Source organism: Fragaria vesca, linkage group LG3 (genome assembly GCF_000184155.1).
Source record: "Fragaria vesca subsp. vesca linkage group LG3, FraVesHawaii_1.0, whole genome shotgun sequence".
NCBI classification, from domain to species: domain Eukaryota; kingdom Viridiplantae; phylum Streptophyta; class Magnoliopsida; order Rosales; family Rosaceae; genus Fragaria; species Fragaria vesca.
This window is the reverse complement of record NC_020493.1, coordinates 5882753-5906333: the sequence shown is the minus strand read 5'-3', so window position 1 is coordinate 5906333 and position 23581 is coordinate 5882753. Positions and strand designations below refer to the sequence as shown.

The window sequence follows — 23581 nt, the reverse complement described above, 5'->3', positions numbered from 1 at the left end:
AGTCAAGTAAATCAACCTGCCAACAAGACGCCGATAGGCACCAGCATCTTTGAGTAATTCTCCTTTGTTTGAAAGCTTGGACTCCTCCATAGGAAATTCAACTGGCTTAGCACCCAAATAGCCACTGTCTTTAATAATTTCCAAGGCATATTTGCGTTGAGAAATATAAATCCCTTTCTTGGAACGAGCTACTTCAATACCAAGAAAGAACTTGAGATCCCCAAGGTCCTTGATGCGAAAGCGGGTATGAAGGAATCGCTTAAGGGCATTGATGGCTTCCATATTGTTTCCTGTTATTAGAATGTCATCCACATAAATCAACAAAACAGTGATAGATGTACCATGCTTGCGGACAAATAAAGAGTAGTCAGATTTGGACTGGGAGAAACCGGCAGCAAGGATAGCCTCTGTGAATTTTGAAAACCATTGACGAGAGGCTTGTTTCAATCCGTATAAGGATTTGTGGAGGCGACATACTAAATTCTCCCCCTGTCGCCGTAGCCCGGGAGGAGGAGACATGTAAATCTCTTCAAGCAAATCTCCATTTAAAAAGGCATTGTTGACATCAAGTTGCTGTAATGGCCAATGCAGACTAGTAGCAACAGCAAGAATAAAGCGAACAGTGATCATCTTGGCAGTAGGAGAAAAGGTGTCATGATAATCAATACCTGCCGTTTGTGTAAAACCACGGGCAACAAGATGACCCTTAAAGCGCTCGACAGAACCATCTGCTTTGTGTTTGACACGATACACCCATTTGCAGCTGATTGGGCGTTTGCCAGGGGGCAAAGGAACCAAACTCCAAGTCTTGTTGTCAATGAGGGCTTGAAGCTCAGAGTCCATAGCAGCCTACCATCGAGGATCAGCTGAGGCCATTTCATAAGAAACCGGTTCCTCATCTCGACTGACATTAGCAACATAATTCAAATAGGCAGGTGAATACCGATCGTATGATAGATAGTGACAAAGAGGGTAGCGTGTACCTGGTGTCAGAGAGGACGAGGCCGAGGACAATTGATGTGGAGGCAAAATCACTTGCGAGCAAACGTAGTCTTTGAGGCGGACGTTGGCTTCACGAGATCGTTGGGAACGACGAAGTGGTTCGGCGAGATTGGGCTGAGGAATGGGAATAGCGACATGGAGGGGCTAATTAGGAGGGACCTCGGGTTGAGCAGGAGCTGGATTGAGGACGAGAGCAGGTGATGGAGAATCGGAAGTGACGTCGTAGGCCAAATCACGAGACGACGACGGTTGAGGTGGTGGTGGAGCCGGCGAAGCGGCTGGTGTGGAAAGAGGTGGTGTTGGGTCCGTCTCTGGAGGAGGAGAAGATGGTATGGTGGTGGGATTTGGAAGAGAGGAAGAAGAAGATGGAGTTGAGACAGAGATTGGCAGAGAGAAGGGGTCAACATCGATAGAGATAGGAACAGACTGGGCCGTTGGGTTCACATCAGTTGGGCTCGGTTCGGGTAAGTGATGGAATTGGTCTTCAAGAAAAACAACATCTCTATTGACGAAAATCTTTTTGCTCCCAATATCATACAGCTTATATGCTTTCTGTCCCTCAGGATAACCCAAAAAAATGCATTTTGTTGCACGGGGAGAAAATTTTGAAGATGGATTGGGAATTGTAGCAAAAGCAACACAACCAAAAAACTCGCATTCGAGAATAATCAGGAAGCTTATTATAGAGAATTTCAAAAGGTGTTTTCTTGTGAAGTAACAAGGTGGGAAGTCTATTGATTATATAAACAGCTGTGAGAACACATTCGCCCCAAAATTTTATAGGTAGATGTGCTTGAAAACGAAGGGCACGAGCTGTTTCAAGTATATGTCTGTGTTTTCGCTCAACAACACCGTTTTGTTGTGGCGTATAAACACAAGAACGTTGAAAAAGAACACCTTCTTCAAGAAAGAAATTTTGTAAGGATAAAAATTCAGCCCCATTATCGGAACGAAGTTGTTGAACTTTAGTGTTAAATTGGGTAGTGACATAATTAAAAAACGACGAAGAAGAGGTTGTGTTTCATTCTTGTGTCGCATCAAGAAAACTCATGTAAATCGGGAAAAATCATCCACAATAGTTAAGAAATAATGAGCACCAGAAATAGAAGGAGTTTTATAACGACCCCAAATATCACAATGAATAAGAGAAAATATTCTTGAAGTTGAAATTGAACTGGTAGGGAAAGGTTGACTAGTTTGTTTCGCCAACGGACAAACATCACACTTATGACTAGAATCAAAAACACAATGGAGAGATTTATTGGCTAAAAATTGTAAACGAGCAGATGAAAGGTGGCCAAGACGTCGATGACAAAGATCAGAGGATATGATGAGGTTGCAAGAGAAGTGAGATGAAGGAGCAGTCGAAGCCAACGCCACCAAATAGTAAAGGTTACCACGTCGCTTACCCACACCAATCATCGTCCTCGTAGCCAAGTCCTATAAAATACACCAAGAAGGAAAAAATGTCACTGAGCAATATAAATCATCGATCGTCTTGCCAACGGACATAAGATCAACTCGAAAACTTGGCACACATAACACATCATTTAATTGATAAGAGTCATTAAATCGAAAGGATCCTGTCATGGTTATGCCAGCCGTGTCTCCACTAGGTAAAGATACAGGTGCCAAGTGAGGATGCATAACATTTATTAATGATGCAGGAGAGGAAGTGATGTGGTGAGTTGCTCCAGAATCGAGTATCCAACGATTTGGAGCAACTGGCAACAAACCTGCAGCATATTCAGTTGCAAAGGCAGCATTGGCTTGAGGGATTGATGTAGGAACCAAAGCAGCAACTACTTGAGTGTATTGATCTTCTGTAAGGTCAGGGATCATTCTCTGTAGTTCCTCAAATGTTGGAGTTGCATCAACATGGTTGGCACCAGGATTTTCTTGATGTCTCCTTGTAGAGTTACTTGCCTTTGGACCTTTTGTAGAGACGATGGCCAGGAGGGTAGCCATGCTTCTTATGACAAGTTGCTTCAGTATGGTAGTCCTTGTCACAGTAAGTGCAATGTTTGATTGGAGCACGAGAACGATAATTGTTGCCTTGATTCTCATGCATCTGAGGTTGTGGTCCATAGTTGTTGCTACGCACTGCCATGGCTGCACTGTTGGACGGCATAAGAAGCGAGGAACCAAGTTCTCGCTGTTTTTCTTCTTGAACAAGGGAAGCATAAGCTTGTCTCACCGAAGGCAAAGGATTCATCAACAAGATCTGTCCACGAGTAGCAGCATAAGATTCATTTAAACCCATAAGAAATTGCATCAACTTACTTCGATCATTCTGTGCTCCACAGGTACAGGTTACTGTGTTGTACGAACCAAGCTCATCCCAAAGAGCCTTCAGTTTTGTATAGTATGCTGCAATGGATAGTTGACCCTGTTCAATACGATAAATGTCCCTTTGAACCTGAAAAATGCGAGGAGCATTGCCCAACGCAAATCTCTCGCGAAGGTCTTCCCATACAGCATATGGTGTGGCACAGCTAAGAACTGAATCGGCAAGGTCAGGTTCAAGAGCGTTGAGAATCCATGAAAGCACCATATCATTGGACCTTTGCCACAGTGCATGCTCATCTGGTTCTAGGGCTGCAGACGGCTCTGTAATTTTGCCGGTGATGAAGCCAATTTTATTTTTGGCACTCAAAGAGATGCGCATAGCGCGGCATGCACCAAGAAGTGTAGTTCTCGCCTGTCAATTTCTTGGAGACAAGAACCAGACCTGGATGGTCTGAATGGTGAAGGAAAAACGGGCTGGCAGATTCATCCAGGGAGGACGAACTGTCTTGGTTGTTTGAGGAGATGACATCATTGATAGCCATGAGGGAATATGTGAGAATAAAAGGGATTAAGGCTGCAAGATATTTGCAGAGGGAGAAGACAGGTCGTTAAGCCTGCTCTGGTACCATATAGGAAAAGATAGTTTGGCTGAATGAATCAATTGTATTCATCGTGTAGTAATATATACAAATCATCTATCCTACGTCTGTGGTTCTCCTACAAGTTAGGAAACCAATTAAGAAGGAATCCTATTACAATTACTACTCAAACAAGAGAAAGATATAGAATATTCTAGCTAATGTGATCTACTGCAGTAAATACAAAATCTGCGTGCATATCAAGTAAACTAAACATGATTATGTAAGATGCACTTTCCAACAGAAAGACCATTCCATTGACAGCAATTGTGGCCTGACCAAGAAGAAAGCCTGCCGGAAGGATCAATAAGATGATGTTTAAAGGTGAGAAGCACTTGTCTCTCTTCCTCAATGCATTTCACACCGCCTGGAAGTTCATCTCCCAGACCAAGTGTAATCAGCAAATATGAATACAACAACAGAAAGAGGATAAAGTTGCTCATTATAGTAGGTAAGAGGATTTCTTTGTTGCAACTGTGTGACAACTGACAGTTGAACTGAATTTATAGGAAGATATGGGATAATTTGCGTACTAAATTAGATATGATAACATTCCATGTTTCAACCAGGCACGTTAGAACCATAGCAATTCCACTCTGTCTCAGATATGGAGAAGGCATGGATATTGAATACTCTCTGCATTTGGTTTTCTTGGTATTGAATGGCGATATTAAAATGAGGTCGCATCTTCACGATTCCAAAGTTTTCAAATCATGCATGAATGCATGATGCACCTTCAATGTTTAGCGATACCTGGAAGAATTTATAGTAAATACTATGGAATCTTGGTTTTTTTTTATTCATTTGACTCTTTGTTTGGTCTTTACATTGAGATACATAATGCAAGGATTTAAGGATAGTGGCTAGTCATGAGGGTGCACATACATGTTAACAGGATGAGAACTGAATTCATTTTTATTTCAAGTTGTCATGTGATCATCTTATTGAAACATGTTACAGAAGATGGAAAACAAATCGACTTTGCTTCACAGAAAAGTAGAACACACAGATCAGTAATCAAAGGTTCCTTCTTCGGAGACGAGCCACTTTCACTGCAATTGCCACTATTATCTTCACTTTATTGTCGTCAAAGAATCGGAAATAGGCATGCCTCCATGATTTCTTCACAAGCAATGTGCCACAGACACCCCAGAAGCCTATGATAAAGCCAAGCGCAATGCTAACATAGAGACCAAGCTTTTCATTGCCATCTTCATCATTATCTTGGACAGGAAGATTCCCACTGGTAGTAGGTTTGTCATCTCCGGGGCACTTTGTTGAAAGAGGAAAGCCGCACAATGATGGATTGCCTTCATAAATGGATGGATCGGTCAGTGTTCGGAGTTGATCGCCGGAAGGAATTCTTCCAGAAAAGTTGTTGTAAGACAAGCTCAAGTGATTCAAGAAGTTCAAGGCAGACAAGCTTTGAGGAATCTCTCCAAGAAGGTGATTGTGTGAGAGATCAAGTGTTTCCAGCGAACTCATGTTTCCAATGGTGGAGGGAATCTTTCCATGTAAATGATTCCTCGACAAGTTCAAGGTACCCAATGCAATGAGACTGCTTATCTCTTCGGGAATTTCACCATCCAAGTTATTTGAGGAAAGATCAACACTCTTCACCAATTTTACACTGGAATGACCATATTCGAGTTCTCTTCCTTTCGACATTATTGTTGTTTGCTCAGCATACATGTCGTAGGGAGACCAAGCTGTGGACTCTTCACCTCCCATAGAAGTGATATTATTCAAGCACTTTGGAATGGTACCTGAAAAGTTGTTATGAGCAAGGTCCAGGACATGGAGGTCGGAAAGATTGCACAGGTCTTGGGGAATGTGACCACTAAGCGAGTTTGAACGCAACTGTAGCATACGCAATGTCACCATTGATCTTGATCCTATCCATGAAGGTAGATTTCCAGACAACTTGTTACCTCCAAGATCAATTCTACTCAACATGGAGCAATTTTGCAAGGAAGAAGGAATTTCGCCAACAAAATTATTGTTTTGCATCTTCAATATAAAAAGACTACTTGGGATTGCCATTGAACTCGGAATATTGCCAGATAGATTGTTGTTTGAGACGTCCACAACTGTGATTTCGCTCCACAAACTCCATGCCGGAGGGAACTCTCCAGATAGCTGATTGTTTCTTAGAGAAAGGATCAAAATATGTGGAATTTCACAAATAGAAGGTGGAATTGTACCATCTAAATGATTATCAGACAGTACCAACTCCCGTAGATTTGGCATTAGTTGTCCAAAATTTAAGGGAATAGACTTGGAAAATCGATTGTGACTCAAATCTAGTATAAGCAATTTTGGAAACTTGGATTGAAATGGAAGCTTTCCTTGGATTTGATTGTTGGAGAAATCCAAACGCTCAACTTGGGATGATATCTTCAACAACCAGTCCTCTGGTATGCTCGAAATTCCAGTACCACTAAGTATGACATTTAACAATTCAGCTTGTGATTGAAGCCAGACGACAAATGTGTCACCGACTAGACAATTCTCAATCATGATACGACGGAGTTTGGAAGGAGGAAGTGAGTCATAAGTAACATTGAAAATAAGAGGCACAGGCCTGTCTGTTCCAATGAACAAAGACTCTAATTTTGTGAGATTTATGAAATGAGATTCTGTCAAGGTGCCTTCCCAAAAATTTTGAGACAGTCCTAAGTGAACCAGCTGAGAAAGTTGTCCCAAATTTTCAGGAATGGATCCATTCATATGATTCGCAGAGAGGCTCAGTAGTTTCAAGGATGATAAGTTTCCAATAGATTCTGGAATTGATCCAAAGAAGGAGTTAAACGCGATGCTGAGATATTGCAATTTGTGTAACTTTCCTATGGAGGCAGGCAATTCGCTTTCCAGCAAATTGAGGGACAAATCTAGTAACTCTAGTCTGGTATTTGAACAGTCTGCGAGACCATTCAAAACATCTCGAATACCTTCCTTCTCAAACAAGTTATCAGCAAGATTTAATGTCTTTAGGGTACAAAAGTTCCCAATGAGTTTAGGAATTTGACCTTCAAGTTGATTAGCTGATAAATCAAGGTGTTCAAGATATCTGAAGCTAGCAAATTCAGTAGGAATGGAACCAACGAAAGAATTGTGGCTTAGATCAAGTGTCCTTAAACTGGTCAGACTAGAAAACCAGCTGGGAATCGAAGAATTGAAATAATTTGCAGACATATCAAGGACTGAAAGGGATGTGAAGTTAAGGGTCGGTAAAGAGAGTGGAAGCTGGTTTGAATCAATGCCACATGCAGATAAATGCAACTCTAGTAATGAGGGAAGCATGTTGACAATATGTAACCAACTGACTCCTGCCCACCCAAGGTTAACTCCTCCGAGATTGAGGTACTTCAGGGAAGAGAGATGAGAAAGCCAACTCAAGCTTTTGGAAGAAAGGGTTTCGAAAAGGTCGTTGCTGTGACGGCTATTGTCAAGGTCAAGATAGTTCATGTTTGAGAGGTTACCAAGAAAATGGGGAATCTCTCCTGAAAATGCAGCATAGGAGAGATTGAGATACCTCAAGCTTGTAAGCTGCCCAAAGAAGTTGGGAATTTGAATCCCTTGAAAATCATTCCAGCTTAGATCTAAGTAATATAAATGCTTTAAGCTAAGCAAAGAAGGATTTATCTTACCACTCAAGCAAGACTGTTGGTAGTCCATGGAATCCCACTCTTCATTGAAAGCTGTGTATGGATATGGGTTCCGGAGATCCATCTTTACAATGTGGCCAGTGTGGTTGTCGCATGAAAGACCATTCCATTGACAGCAATTGCGGCCTGACCAAGAAGAAAGCCTGCCTGAAGGATCAGTAAGATGCTTTTTAAAGGTGAGAAGCACTCGTCTCTCTTCGTCAATGCATTTCACACCGCCTGGAAGTTCATCACCCAAACAAAGTCCACTAGTAATCAGCACCAACAGAAAGAGGATATATTTTCCCATTATAGTAGAAAATAGGATTTCTTTGTCGCATCTGGGTGACCACTGAGCATTGAACTGAATTTATAGGAAAAGCAATAGGACAAAGTTTAGTACTAAATTCGATTTTGACATTCCATGTTTCAACCAGGCATGTTAGAAGTCTAGCAATTCCACTCTGTCTCAGATATGGAGGAGGCATGGATATTGAATACTCTCTGCATTCGAATTTCTATTCATTTTATTGTTTTCTTGGTCTTCACTCTTCACATTGAGCATGTGTGTAATGGCGATATTAATATTTAAAGTCAACATAGAAATCGATCTGAAAATCAGTAACGTCCAGATTCCAAGTTTTCAAATCATGCATGATGCACCTTCCATGTTTAGCGATATCTGGAAGAATTCATACTAAATACTATGGAATATTAGTTTTTCTATTCATTTGATTCTTTATTTTGGACTTCACATTGAGATACATAATGCAAGGATTTAAGGACAGTGGCTAGTCATGAGGGCACACACATGTTAACAGGCTGAGAACTGAATTCGGGTGCAGATCGAAGCATGTAAATTTTATTCAAGCATGTATGCATGTAAAATGGATGAGAGAACAAAGAGAAGATCATCACGCAAGACTATCATTCTACTGTACTATCTTTTCTCAAGCAACCAACACGGATTTATCCTACTCTTTTTCCATAAGAAATGGCAACTTTTTTCCATGACCACATAGACATTTGAGGCTTCAATTAATAAATGTTATATCGACGATACATGCTAATACAAATAGAGTGATGAATGATGTTCGGCATTCTAATGATGTCTCTATAGTATTAATGCTTGAGCCACATTGAGTTGCTGGGAATCAAATTTACCTTTGCATCCAGTAATTTTTGAATCTCCTATTTGTTTGTTTGCTATTAGTACCAGCAGTCTGTGACTTCCTCTTGCTGCTGCATATACTGCTTCTTTGGGGGTCCGGAGGTTTTTGGGTACCCTGCATAAGCATCTTTACCTGGTTTTGCAAGCTCTACGTAGATGACCCTGCCATCAAGAGTCTGGTATACAAAGCAAGTGAGATACAAGGGTGATACTTCTAAGGAAAAATATAGCAGGAAAAAATGGCAAACGTCAAACCTGGCGGTCCATATTTTCCAGGGCAAGCATTGCATCATCTTGGCTGGTATACTGAATAAATGCAAACCCCTTGGACCTCTTTGAAATTTCATCCTGCACTAGTTTAACTGTTCAGGACAGTATTACAGTTACATGACTGGGAGAAAAATATTCGGACAACGAACCCAACCTATGTCAGGCCAGTAGGTAATCAACTAGGAGAGAGAGGATAAGGAGATATTTACCTTCAGCTATCTCTCCGAAATTTGAAAACTTCTGCTGCAGACTATTTTCACTGGTGGAATATGGTATGTCTACAATTCAAAGTGAATCATTCAGAACTTGAAATAAGACACAAGTTCTATATTGTTTTATACTTTTCGCTGACTTAAGCAATATAATGAACTAATGACACATTGCTCTTATATTCAAAACGGAGAGTAGATAGAAAGGTCATTAAGAGGAAAAAACACAAATTGCACCTGGATTTGGACTTAAAGCAGGCAGAAACCATGATTACTTAAATAAGACTGGAAGGTGGAGAGGCACAAACAAAGATTTTTGCAAGAGTTGATTTAATACAAAAGAAATTAATTGAATCTACTCACTTTGTTCATAAACAGTTTGAAACCAAAAGAAATATATAAAAAGAAAATACAAAAAGAAAAAACCAACTAACCTATTATATTAACAGTGATTTGAGGTGAAGTTTCTGGGTACAGAAAAAAAGTCAAAAAAACTCTAAATCTAATTTTGACATCTTGCATCTTTCTGCCATATCATGGTAGATCAATATAGCTAGTACAAGAATGATTACATTATTTCTCTTGCAATGATGACCGGATTAGCAACTTTGACTCCACTAGGATCAATACTACATTTACGAAAAAGATAGCAGTTGATTAATCTTCAAGTAACTCACAGAAAAGTGATCTTCCTAATGCAGGACCTAAATGGCAGAAACCATTAAAGGTCTATAAGAGAGGAGGCAAAGAAGGTTCCAAGGCTCAGGCTTTGATCTGGCATTCAGTAGATGATGATGTGTCTACATGGGATCTTGCTTGATGCAGGCATCAGCAAGATTCGCCTAGCTTTTGGAAAGATTATGATTTCTTTCTTATTTGGGATTTGTTTTGTTATTGGTAATCTTTTAAGTTCTAGGGTATTAGGGTTACTTGATCCTAATTGTTTTAGGTTTTCTTTACCTCTCTATATATAGAGGTCTTTTGTAGTCTTTTGTTCTCAGAGTGGAATTAATAAAAGTTTGAGAGCTTTGCTTTCTATTCGGGTTTGTGTGATGCAGCCTACCCTCTGGTGTGATGCCTGAGGTTCTACTGGTGTGATATCAGTAGTTTTCATTCTATCCTTCATAGTTTCTGTAACCTATTTCCTCCTGTGTTGAAGATATCTAATAAACCTTAGTATTTAAGTTCTTACGTTACTGGTGCTGCATTAATTCCATTCCAAGTAAAGATTGCAAAGATACATGTGATATTCCTAGTGGATAGAAAGCAACTCCTGTTCTTTGTAGTGGGATTTCTTCAATAATAAGCCAAGTAGCCGTATACTGAGGAAGAGTTTAGTAACTAAATCACATTCCACCAATCAACAAACGCTTGCTGAGGAACAGCCTTAGTATCCAACCAATCCACATATAGGCATTCTGAATCCTCCTTTCGCATGAAACAAACAAAGGAGCTCCATAGAAGATTTTCCAGCAGAAGCATTTTCAACCAGCAATAGACATTTTTTCTCTGTACCTTATGGCACCGTTCATCTAGGTGTCTTCATTCAATACAAAAGAACTATCTATGCTGCCTTGTATGCGTTCCCTATATACTTTATTATCAATAATCAATATGAATCTATTTCCTTTCAAATATACCGAACCCCAACAAGGAAATCAATCACTCTTGTGCTTCTCTTGGTCACCAGTACAACTGCTCCCTCACTTCTACTATATGTCCACTCTGCTTCAATCTCAACTTAACCACTTCCTCCCCTCTAAGAAAATTTACAATTGAACCTCTACTTGCCTCTTTTTGGTCCTATTTGATCACCCACATGAAGTTGTAACTTCAGTTAAGCCTTGTTCCGAACAAACTATAAGAAGCAAGAACATAGTCCAAAACTGAGAAGACCCAATGCGCTAAATCATGACAGTTACACATAACCAAGAGCTAAACTAGAAGATTAACATGTCAAGATTCAAACTTTCAACAAGACCCAGACAGTAAAATCAATAAAGAGCCCAACTTTATCACAATTCACATACTGAAACAATAAAAAGATAGTTCAACATAGTCAACAGACACATAATCAGTTCAGAAACAATAAACAAGGACAAAGAAATGAGCTTACTTTTGACCATGATTCTGCTTGCGAGAGGATAGTTGTAGAAGGAAGCTCTGAGCTTCAAAGACTTGGGTGCCCTACGATTTGACCCAGAAGCTGGGATAGTGTTAGTGGGTTTTCCATAGCTGTAGGATGGGAGAGAGAGTGAAGCTGCCCACATAGTTTCTCAGGTTTCAGTTCCAACTTCCAACAGTCTCGCACTCCTACATCATCCTAGGAGTAGTGGATTTTGACCCGACCCGGTGGGCCTGAATATTCTTCTTGGTCCACTATTATTCTCTAGGTGATTTATATTGTGGTTTTGAGACCTTTTTTTTTTTCTTTTTTCTTTTTTTTTTGAGAAATATGTTTTCAGACTTGATATAGAAGTTTCCAGTTTTTTTTTTATTGATAGAAGTTTCCAAATTAAGGTTGAAGTTTCCTAACATGTTCAGTTTCATTCTAGCATTGCTAAGTGAGAGAGGGGCCGGGGTGCCAAGTTTGATGGTGGATTTGTTCATATATTGTGGTAGACGGATATAAGGTATGTCATTCATATATAATACCTTGCAGGAGAGAATTGACAGATCATAGAGGCCCTAACAACTATTGCCTGAACCAGAATTGACAGCTTTACGTCCACTCCAACATTACTTTGATCACTTTGATGTGCAATAATTTCAAACACAGCGTAACATACTACAGATAGCTCACACAGTCGATACAGAATAGAGGTCTGGTCTTGTATATATATAGATGTCCACATATATCATCGTCACCTAGCTATTTAATTTGCTGGCCTTATTTAACTCTTCCAAAGGATAAAAGCTCGCAATGCCTTGCAACGATCCTACACTCCTACTAATTTATGTAACCACGCACGAGTTGATGAGCGTCAGAAATCATCTCTGAAGCACGTATACGTCTAACTACTGAAGAGAAAGTGCATACACAGAGTTCAGAAGGTTCTTTTGAGTCTCTTTGAATGGATGCTATTAAGAATCTTCTATATATACCTGCTATATATGTCGCTAGGAAGCCAATGTAATCTATTTTTTGATACATATAACACTAGTACTATCAAATTCTATAGACTCTGATGAGTGTACGTAGAAAACAAAGTTGAATGAGTCCAACTGTGTATTTGGCATGCCAACTACTGAGTCAATAGACGAGAACCAAGAAGCTACCTGCTATCTAAGATTTTTGGTCAAACAATGTGCATGAGAATGGTGGACTTGAGGATAAAGCCAAAGGAAGAATAATTCTGTCGATCATGCAAATGGCCCTCAACCCGCAACTAGCTGCTGCTGTTGATTGCAGCACGATCCTTCCGCCCCCTTTCTCACTCAGTCACTCTCCACTGTCTAGCTAGCTAGTCAATACTCTCCACCTAGTCTCTTGACCCTTAATTTCTTTTTTTAAGGTCATCACAACGATCTTGCATCTTGGGTAGTAGTGTAGTAGTACACAATAAACTGCAGCTATATACTTATTAGTGCTAAGCATATACTAATGCACATTCAGTCATTAGTGAAAGTTTCCAAGACCTGATGAAGTTGATGAGATTATAACGAACCCTAATTTTTGAATCAAGTACTTGATCATAGATTCATAGTCTCATAGTGTTCCAAGATCTATAGAAAATGAACGGGGTGAACAAATCAACTCGTGGTCTAGATATATAGGAAGAAACCCTAATTGAAAAAACTAAAACAGAATTGACCCTTTATTATATATTCATGTTGGAAATGAACAACCATAACACATCCAGTGTCAAGCTCAATGGGACTAGTTCATTATCATCCACCGTATTTGTTTTTAAGCGAATGGAAAAGTAGAAACAGAATTCGCCTTCCTGCCCTTTCAATAAATAAATAAAAAATTAAATTGAAGGGTTTGGTAATTAAACTCCTTCGATGATAATAATTATAATTATTCATTCCACAAAAGAACGAAATGAGAAAGAGAGGATTCAGACTCAGATCTGTTGCCGACAAATATATAGCAAAGACTAGTCGCTAAGTCAGAAGAGGTGTTCTTTGACAAAACAATTCCATTCATACTTAAGGATCTGAGTGAGCAGTGAGCTTATTCATATGGTATGTAAGGGTGAGATGCTCGATCGTGTTGCTGAGTAATATCACTAATTAATATGATTATGAGCTGATCAGCAAATTAAAGAATATTGATTAATTCAAAGTGAATATATATCATATCTCGTACTATATATGATGATGAACAATTCCTGAAATAGATATATATTGTTCTATTACAGCATAAGTTAATTAATGAACATAAACTCAATAAACAGATAACTACAAATCTAGCTTAGAACCTTGTTTTTTTTTCGATCTTCTTCTAGCAGGAACTGTAAGTATCAGTTAATCAAGCAACTCGTGTAACGATATATCTTCCTGATCCATGACCTCAAATCCGTCTCCGATCTCCATACCAGTTTGCATAGGATTATAACCAGAACTGCTCGAATTCGATGAATAATGAAACACATGATCATTACCACTAACATTATCAAACGGGTACATACGCTGCTGCTCTTCTTGATGCAGTTGCACATGGTTTTCTTGCAGTTGTAGTAGCGGTTGTCGTTGTTGGTGCTGTTCTTGCTGCACTTGTGCTAGCCGCTGCAATTGTTGCTGCTGCTGCTGCTGCTGGTTGTAACTATAGTTAGGATTTCCAAACGGCGCCATAACTACAGAACTAGTACCTGCACTACTGCTGTTGACTCCGAAGCTCAGATTGATCGGACCCTTTTGGTTCCCGAACGAATTGGGCGTGCTAGAAGCGGCGCAGCCTGTGAATTGTTGCACCAAAGCACGAAAGTTGTTGGCGTTGGCGTTAAGGAGAGTGATGGGAGTCTTCTTGGAAACCCTAGACCTTCGTCGAATTGGTTTCCCAACACTCCCGGTAGGAGTTAACTGACCTCCATTATTGTGGCTGGTACTACTGGGGAAGCTTTGATCAGTCACAACAGCACTATTAACAGTTAAATCTGATGAAATAATCCCTCCTCCATTCATTGGAGTAGCAGTGAAGCTTTTCTGGTAGTATTGCTCCCAGTCGTTAGAACCAGGCGCCATAATAATAATGCTAAGTTAAATTTCAATGGTGTCTTTGTGTTTGTTGTGAACTGTAAGAAATGGTGATGTTAGATGAAAGCTTAATATTCCATCAACATTGTATATATAGCGACTTGTTCTGGTCAAATTTAGGACAAGTCTACAATTGACCTTTCATTTCAGAGAAGACGATATCTTGAGGGCAAAGTATGAAGGTGTTTCCTGGAAATTACATGGGGTTGATTTCAATGAGGTAAGCATATCCACATCACTATTGGAGTCTTGAAATTTAATCGGTGATGGTGTGTCCTTTTGAGATGGTCCATGCTTTCTTGGTCAGAGAATTGTTAAAAGAAGCCAGCCATTGTTAAACAAATAGAATTAGTTCTTAATTAGCTTGCTTGATTAGTTTGATTTGCTACTCCTCACCAAGCAAATCCTTGCTTCTTCATTATTAGAGTTTCAGATAAGGAGGAGGAATTAACATATAATCACGATCATCGAAGCAGTGGCTATATATTTGGATGTGTGAATGCATTTGAGTGTGAGAAAGAGAGACTAATATATGAACTCAATGATATCATTAGACTTGAATTAACAATGTGTGGATGACCAACTATGTTTCTTTGACTACAGTTGAATACATAATTTAGAGTATGTACGTCTAATAATAAACCCCTAGCGCTACATGGCAACATATAATTGAAGGAAATATGATATGTTGGCAAATGATATCTTGGCATCCGATGCATACTTACAAAGGGATTATATATTACAACAATTGTATGTGATTCCAATTTCAAATATGAGTCTAACGTATTTTTGTAGTACTACTAAGCAGCAAATAAAAACCCTAAAACCCTGATTTTGTGAATATATATATATATATATATATATATATATATATATATATATATATAGAGCTAGCATAAGTGGATCGGATCATCAAACATGCAAGCAATACAAACCAAATGTGTACGGGAATGGAACGTAATCTATATCTAAAATATTTAAATTTTAGAGTAATTAAAGAGAAATTTTATTCACACATAGCTAAATACTAAATACACATCTCACACTTAATACACCACCAAATAACTATCTGATATTAACATTACTAAATACACATCTTTAAACTTCCTAGACTACCCTTATTCAAAATATACTAATACTACCATATATATTTTTCTAAATACACATTCATTCATTTTTTATATTATCTCGACTTATAAAGAAAATAAAAGTTTTCTCTCCCCTTGCTAAACAATGAGAAGACTATTTTTTTCATTGCAAACTCAAGAGCATTCACATTGCTCCACAATGATTGATCAATATATGTAGAATCCTTTGACATATTCATTAGTTTGGACGTTTTGCACCTCAACATGTTTTAGATCATTGCAAAACAGATGTCAAACTAGATCACCAGTCTTTTTTGCTTCAAAACCTCGAGTCATGGATACTCCACTGGTTTGTATGATAGACCCTATCATTCTATGTTTTTGCATGGTCGAAGCCAACCAAAAACCTTCATCTGCTTGGTGGAATCTATTATTATGAATTATTAAGCTCTTGCTCATGAGACCATGATTAATCCTCGATCAATTCGGTTAAAAATATGTCTATTGTCAAGTTTAAAGTTTGAAACTTCATTCATGTAGAGAGAATTAGAAAACGTTAAAATGAGATGTAGTGTATTTCAAGTTTTCAATAATATTATCTAATTAATATATACATCTTTTGGTAAATTAATATACTTAAACTTTTGATGTTAGATGTATAAAAAAAGGTATGTGTATTTAACATTTAGGAGTGTATGAATAAAATTTCTGGTAATTAAAACTGAATATTTCATCTTTTTCAAAAAAAAAAAAAACTGAATATTTCATAGGAAAAAATTATGATCCAAATAACTTATCAAAGTAATTGATATTATGTACTAAACTAGTGAGACATTGCGCATTTGCGCACGATTAATTAGTAAATGAAGATGGCAATTTAATTATGCTAGCTCGATAGCTAGCCCTCAACTCATTGTCACTTTCTAAGAAAACAATGATATCATATGGTTGATCTGGTCGCAAACATCAATTATTAGCCGAGGTTATTAATTTGCAGCACCGTTTGATACCATTTACTTCATACTATAGTAATACTAGTATATACTAGTACGTAGTCGATCAATTTATAGATAATGGAGGTCGTATTACACTGAACGTTGCTTGTCTGAAACAGCTTGAAAAGGTGACGCTAGCGCTAGCCGCAAGGATGATCCAATGAGGACACTTATGTATTTTGATTAATTTTTCTTGATTACTTGAGCACGAAGCTAGCACTCTGAAGCTTTCGTTTAGAAGATAATCTAATGAATTAGCTTCTAGAGAGTAATTTGATTAATATTAATTACCGCTACCAGGCTAGGCCATGCATGCAACTTTTGAAAAATATATTGAGGGCATCATCTTTTGTTCAAAAAGGTTTGCCAACGAAAGTGAGAACATATCCGCGATAGTGTGTTAGGTTTTACTCCTTGTAAATCAATTAATCTATATGAGGATTATTGAACACATGTTCGGTTTAACCAAAGTCAGTTTTTTCACTAATTTTACTTCATACTAAAGTCGAAAAACAAAAACATTCATGAGAATGAGAATCGAGTTTCTTTTCTTTACACCCCTGAACAGAAATAATTATAAAAACCACTGCAAAACTATTAAAGTGATTAGGGACCGTGCTATAATACATAGATAGAGCATTTCACATACGTCGATGAAATTCTTTTGAGTTTAGAAAATCTTTCGTACACTCTCACGTCATAAAAAAATAAAAATAAAAATAAAAAATAAAACCCCCAGAAAAACTATGCATTTTATTGATGGTTATGGTTAATCGATCTAGAATATAAACATTGTATATCAATTGGGTAGCTAGCTAGCTAGTCTTTCTTCTATGTTCAACTAATTAAGCTCGATCAAATCAGCGATCGATATATGCTATTTCGTCCACAAGCTCAACATTCTTTTCAATTAAGTTCCTTATCGCTATCTCGTTGAGAAGGATATAACTTAGCAATAGCATATACATCCGAAAATACATGTTTAAGCATTAATTAGTCAATGGTCAAGTTCATTCCAAAGATGGAGAAAAGAAAAAGAAAAAAAGGAAAGAAAATGAATGATTGGGAATAAACATTTAAGAACTTTAGTTGATTGATCTTCACAAGTTTTTTTTATATTTTTTCTTATATATCAAATATTATAACTTCGTGAGTCGAACTCATAACCTCTCATTTACTAAAAGGAGGCTATAGTACTAGACCAAATAGTATTGGGTGATCGATCTTCACAAGTTTGATAAAACAAAAATGTAATTAGGTTTTTCCTATTTTATTGTCTCACAGACAAATACATTTGTATTGTAAATAGAGTGCCTTCAAGGATATATCATCGTGGAATTGCTCGGGCATTTGTAATTCTACTACGGTGCATGCTCTTGTATGCTCTTAGGTTCTCTCCATGCATCATCAGTAGTTGTTTTATGATCACCTGCAATTCGTTTGTAGACTTGTAGTAATTGCCCTTCAATTTCATTTGTTTCTTCGATCAAAGATATATTATTCACATCCTTGAATCATTGTAATACAACATAACGAAACTGGTAATCATAGATAGTAGTCGATCAAACAGCTAACTCAATTGCTTGAGTTAATTAACACTGTAGTGTAGCAACCCTAAAACAAATGTTGTGGGATACGTTAACACTATTTAACTAATTAGCTTTCAAAGGGTGTACACAATCAAACTTCCTTTCATGTATAAACAAATTAGATACACAATTGTATAATTTCATAGCCCAAATCAAGTAGGGTCGACTTTCCACCTTAAGGAGTCGCTATAGGAAGAATTGGCTTGTAGAGCAAGAGTTCATATGAAGTATGAACATGTGGTATTTGACCAGAAGAAAAAAGATTACACTCGAGATCCTTTTGAACACTTCTCTTGGTCTTTTCTGTCGTTGAAAAGAGATTAATTAGCAACACATCGTTTTCACTTCTAGTGATTCCAATAATATATGAAATTAGCAATCCATATATACATTGCGTATATATTTGTAATGCGCACATCTGCTTCTCTCTTTTGTTGTTGTTGTAATCGCTGGTTGTAATTTTCACCTTTAAACTAATAAACTGTCACGTACGTACACAGCTAACTATACCGACGTAATAACAAGCCAATTATGGTACACCTGCTTCTCTCTGGGTTCTCTCCATGCCACATATAGTATTTATTTTAGTTTCTTCACCAACTCACTAGGGAACTTGCCAACCAAATGCATGGAAGTATGAAACATTTAGTTTCTCACCGACTATCGTCGTTGATCTTCTTCGTGAGGAAGTATAAGAATTTGGTAGATGTTGCAAGTCGATATTATTGTATGGATGGATTATATTTGTAGGTTCACACGTACTGATCAGTCCAAACTGTATCATAATTTGATGAATTAGGTATCTCTGAATACAGCTTTCTTTTTCTCAACTTCTTGTCATATAAAACCACTATTGTAATATTTGGTTTCTAATTAAATCACTCATTGAATACGTGCTATCTGTACAAATGATTTAGAATATTATGAAGTATTTGCAGAGTTTTTTTTTTTTATGCTAAAGGGCTATTACAAAACGAAACCTCTAAAACAACCTGCTCCAGAGAGATCAAAAGTGATAGCTGAACCTACAACAAGGGGAAAGTCTGAATCCCAGAAACTAGGCCTCGCACAATGGTGACCGAGGTTGGCAAGAGCGTTGGCAGCAAAGTTGGCTTCACGTAAATTATGCTGGAAGTGAATGCCATGGAAAGAGCTTGCAATCTTCTTAATGCCTTGGATAATCTGAAGGAGCCTCCACGGACATTTAAACTTCCCATTAACACAATATTTGCAGAGTTGATTTTCAACTGGTATTCTTTTTCTTTTTTCTTGAAGAAGTTCAAATGGTATTCTAAAGGATCAAAATGTTTGAATTACGTTATATTAATGTATTGGTTCATTAATCGTAAACTAACATTCTAGGGTAGTAGACTATATCGATCCTTTTAGTTATAGCTAGACAACATACTTCTAGACCAGGCTAAGCTAGTTTACTAATGCTAATGGAGCTGGTCTATATTTATATTAGCGAGTTGGCTCTGTTTGGTATAGCTTTATTTAAAAAAAAAATATATATATATATATATATATAAAACAGCTTATATCAGAACTTTTAGATTTTATAGTGTTTGGTAAAGAGATTTTATTCACACGTATCAAAATAATGGATACACATATCCTACTTAATACACCACTTATCAATTGTTTTCATTTTAACAATTTACTAGAAACACAACCCTAAATTTACTAAATTATCCCTTTTTACTACACATATTTTATGTTTTCTCCACTTAATCCTACAATGTTCAAAATGCAGTTGTTTCATGAATTAGTCAAACTGCGTTGCTTTTTTCTCTATCGTTCTCCCCTCCCTAGCCGTTTGCTAGGGTTTTGAGCCCGACCAAACCTTTTTCATTGTTTTTCAATGGAGACCAAAGCAGGTTGTACCCTGCTAATCCTCTCCGCGTTAGTTCTCCTCTTGGATGGCTTTAGTGGAGTTTTTCTTTGTTCGGATCTGATCTCTGGTGGATCTGTGGTGACTTTCGACAATGGCGATGGAAACGACGGCCATGGTGATGGTAGCGACATGGAAATCTCAATCGGCTTGAGGTGTCTTTCCCCTCACTCTGTTTGCTTTGATGAGGGTGGGATGGGAGTTTTTTATGGTGGGGACGGCGGGTTGGAACACCAGCCCTCATCTAATACAAGCTTTGATCTCACTTTTTTACGCATGGTGGTGGTGAAACAGTTGAGATCGATGAGATCTTGACGAAGGAGGAAGCTCCGAGTTTGGTTATGACGGCGACTTTCGTCTCTGTTGGTGATGACGTCGGTAAGACGGCGGCTAGGGCAACATCTCCTTGCTTGAATGGGCTGGGCTTGGATCAGCTAGGTTTTAACATTATTCCGGGATTAGCTATGACAGCGTTGCCGATTGGGGCTGACAACGGCAGCAGAGGGATGGTGGCTGCTAGGGCATCAGTCTTGGCTCCTCTAGTAATTGGGCTCGTTTGGGCCTGGCTTGGATCAGCTAGGGTTTCCCTTGAATGGGCCTTGGTGGATGCAATTGGGCTTGGGTCCCTAATTTTATATTAGTTTGGTCCAGGTAAACTAGTTTGCATTCGTAGAGTATTTGATGGTTTTCTTCAAATCCTAGTTTACTTGTAAAATCGTGTTTCATCGTTACAAGATGGGTGTACTTAAGATTTCAAAGCTTATGCTTTAGCTGGTATAGGACTTGCAATTCTGCAAGACGATGTTTTCTGACGACCTCACTGAGGTACGTCGTCTTTGTACTGCTTGCTCTGATTTAAATTGAATAACCTTTTGATCAAAAAAAAAAATGAATTGGTCAAACTGCAGTTTATATAAATTACGATTCCATCCATCACCAAATATGCTAGCAAAATAAGAACCATAGTATTTTTATCTTCAATCTTTATCATTGCAAATTCAAAAGTAAAGAATTACTTCAAGTTTGATAATGATACTTAGGGTTCCTCTAAATTCTTCAACGTTTAAGTCTCTAAAACTTATATTTGGATCTTCTTTCCTGTTTTCTTAACATTAAGTCCAGATTCAATGCTTTGGCAGCCTTCAAGAGTTGTGACTTTAGATTGAGCCATCAAATAAGACCTCTGTTTATTATCAATCAAAATAGAAAGTCTGCAAGTGGTGAAGAACCATAAGAGTTTTAAAAATTTGCATAATTTACATATATGTGGTAGATCTGAAAGAGAAAAGAAAAAATTTCAAACGTAAACTATTGTTTTGGTTCGTACTATATGAAACAAAAATGTTTTTTTGGTAATTTAATATACCCATAAAATCTAATATTAAAAGTATGGAAAAAATATGTGTATCTAGTATTTTGCAATGTGTGAATAAAAATTCTTTTTGGTAAACTAAAGAAAAACAATTTTTTTTTTTTTTTAAATTTCAGGTCACTAGCAGCAGTTTTTAAAAGCGAACTAAATATTACTTTTAGAAGCTGATGTCATTAAAAATGCTGGAAATTATAAATTTTGTCTTGGTAACACTTTCAACACTAATATTTACCAAACACAAAACTATTTTAATTAACAACTAATTCTTTTCGTAATACAACATCAACGGTAACTAATATTTATCAAACACAAAACTATTTTAATTCACAACTAATTCTTTTTGTAATACAACATCAACGATTTTTTTTAAAAGTCACAACAATACCAAACTAAGTTTTAATTTTATCAAGCCATGAACTAGTACGTTGTGTGTGAAATAACAGTCACTAAGATGCTCATGTACTACTATATACTAGAAATAAAACCCGCGCTTTGCCGCGGGATTTGCTGTTGTTATCCAACTCAAGACCACTTATATTCAAACTGCTGAACATAACTAAACTAAGACGGGTCGAAATCAAGTCTAATAACAAATCTGACTTTGTTAGATTTTCTAAACCAAAAATGGATCAGCAATGTAATTCATGCAACCTAATGCAAATAATGGTTACCAACCAATGAATGTACAACATATGTAATCTCAGCTTAAAGTTGATATAACAAATTGTTCAAAAACTCATGATCAAGTTTATATCAGATCATGGCATTAGAGTAGCTTTAGAGGTTAGCTTTTTCCTGAGCATCTCAAGTTCTCAACTTCTAGAGTTTCCTGCAAGAGAAAGGCACATGAATGTACAGCAAAATAATAATTGTTTTAAGTGTTAGGAAAAGTTTCTGTGACAGCTCTTTATAATGTTTATGTGAGATGGGTGTTAAAATAAGCATTAACCTCAATTGTCTCAAAGGAAGTAGTGATCATGACCATTTCTTTAATATGTCAGGGACAGTCTAATTATGTAAATAACATCAAATATGTTAGCTGTACCAAAACGCAAAAGCAAAGTAGCAATTCAATGGAAGAAATTTCAACTATGCAATATATGAATGTCCTTGTAATCACTAAACGATATTCTTAACTTAGATAAATAGCATCTTCTCACTCCTAATGTCTAAGAACTCCATGTCAGTCTCTATTGTTTTGGTATAATTATATCACCCTTTTTCAACTGCAACATGCTTGTAATAATGTTATATCAGTATAACTCGGTTTCTCTGTTAAATTGGTGTAGGGTTTGTATGAGACAAAATATTGACAGGAAGTCACATTGGCTTTGACTCACTTAAAAACTGGTATTGCTTAAAATGTTGAAGCAATTGTAGCTTACTCAAGGTACATGATGCATTAACAAATGTACAAAAAGAAGTATTCTAGTATAATTTGTACTTGTCATTAATATCTATCAAAGAAACTAAGAACATACAATGCTCTAGGAATTGATACCGGAACACTTGATTCTTCCAAACGGCCATGCTACTTCTACCAACTATATATATGTATGGAATCACACTAAATTTTTTAAAGGTTCTTTTATGAAATTAAAGCTCTTGGAAGAACCACAATGCACATAAGCTTATAACCTTATTCCACCAAGCAAACAGATTCTAATAAGCACAAAAAACCATCAAAATTTGATAGATGTTGGAATATGAAGACCAGCAATGAATAGAAACATAAAAAGATTCGTTGTTGGTTTGTATAAACGTGCCACTTGAAAATTTTCAATTTCATTATTTGTGTGTATTTGCATGCAGGTGCATATTGAATTATTGATATTCATATCCTCAGACCAAAAAACAAAGTTATCATATTCATTAGTGCACGATCATGGAACTTCATTACTTGTATGATTGTAACTCTAAAATCACTGAAAAATCAAATCTACAATTAAAAATAGGCATGAGCTAATTTACTCAGAAAAGATCATCATCTCATCTCTACAGTAGGCAGAGGCAGTACTAATTTAAAGTTAAGTACTAAATTTACCTAAAAAATTTTACCAAAACAATGAAGTATTCAGTTGAGTGATGTTAATGTTTTAGGCGGTAATGTGAATTTTGCTTTTTATTACCTGTAATAGCCTGCTGACTGTCATGCTCCAGATAGATTAAGGTTTCACTTTGTTGCTTCTTCCTTATCATGATCAAACGGGGCATT

General features: G+C 37.2%; 2 protein-coding genes across 3 annotated transcripts; both read right to left on the bottom strand.

Annotated features, from left to right (window-relative positions):
- Positions 1 to 4853: 4853 nt before the first annotated feature.
- LOC101307476 (LRR receptor-like serine/threonine-protein kinase GSO1-like) lies at positions 4854 to 7886 on the bottom strand. Its single transcript, XM_004295456.1, has one exon. It carries the CDS (start codon positions 7884 to 7886, stop codon positions 4947 to 4949), a length of 2940 nt encoding a protein of 979 aa, XP_004295504.1. The 3' UTR covers positions 4854 to 4946.
- On the bottom strand, positions 7698 to 11517 carry LOC101297123 (multiple RNA-binding domain-containing protein 1-like). 2 transcript variants are annotated; one of them, XM_004293738.1, is made up of 5 exons: positions 11343 to 11517; positions 9227 to 9295; positions 9003 to 9109; positions 8741 to 8923; positions 7698 to 7816 (listed from the first exon to the last, which is right to left on the bottom strand). In XM_004293738.1, exons 1-4 carry the CDS (start codon positions 11494 to 11496, stop codon positions 8786 to 8788), a joined length of 468 nt encoding a protein of 155 aa, XP_004293786.1. In that variant the 5' UTR covers positions 11497 to 11517; the 3' UTR covers positions 7698 to 7816; positions 8741 to 8785. The 2 variants fall into 2 exon arrangements, with proteins under 2 accessions (XP_004293786.1, XP_004293785.1); XM_004293737.1 differs by lacking the exon at positions 7698 to 7816 and having other exon boundaries at positions 8500 to 8923.
- Between the last annotated feature and the right edge of the window lie 12064 nt (positions 11518 to 23581).

Bases quoted from the DNA above. Each gene is read 5' to 3' on its own strand.
- LOC101307476 (XM_004295456.1), bottom strand. From the start codon at position 7,886: ATGGGAAAATATATCCTCTTTCTGTTGGTGCTGATTACTAGTGGACTT.
- LOC101297123 (XM_004293738.1), bottom strand. From the start codon at position 11,496: ATGTGGGCAGCTTCACTCTCTCTCCCATCCTACAGCTATGGAAAACCC. The intron at 9,110-9,226 runs GTAAATATCTCC...TGTCCTGAACAG, and splicing joins TTTCGGAGAGATAGCTGAAG to TTAAACTAGTGCAGGATGAA. The intron at 8,924-9,002 runs GTTTGACGTTTG...TTTGTATACCAG, and splicing joins TGGAAAATATGGACCGCCAG to ACTCTTGATGGCAGGGTCAT.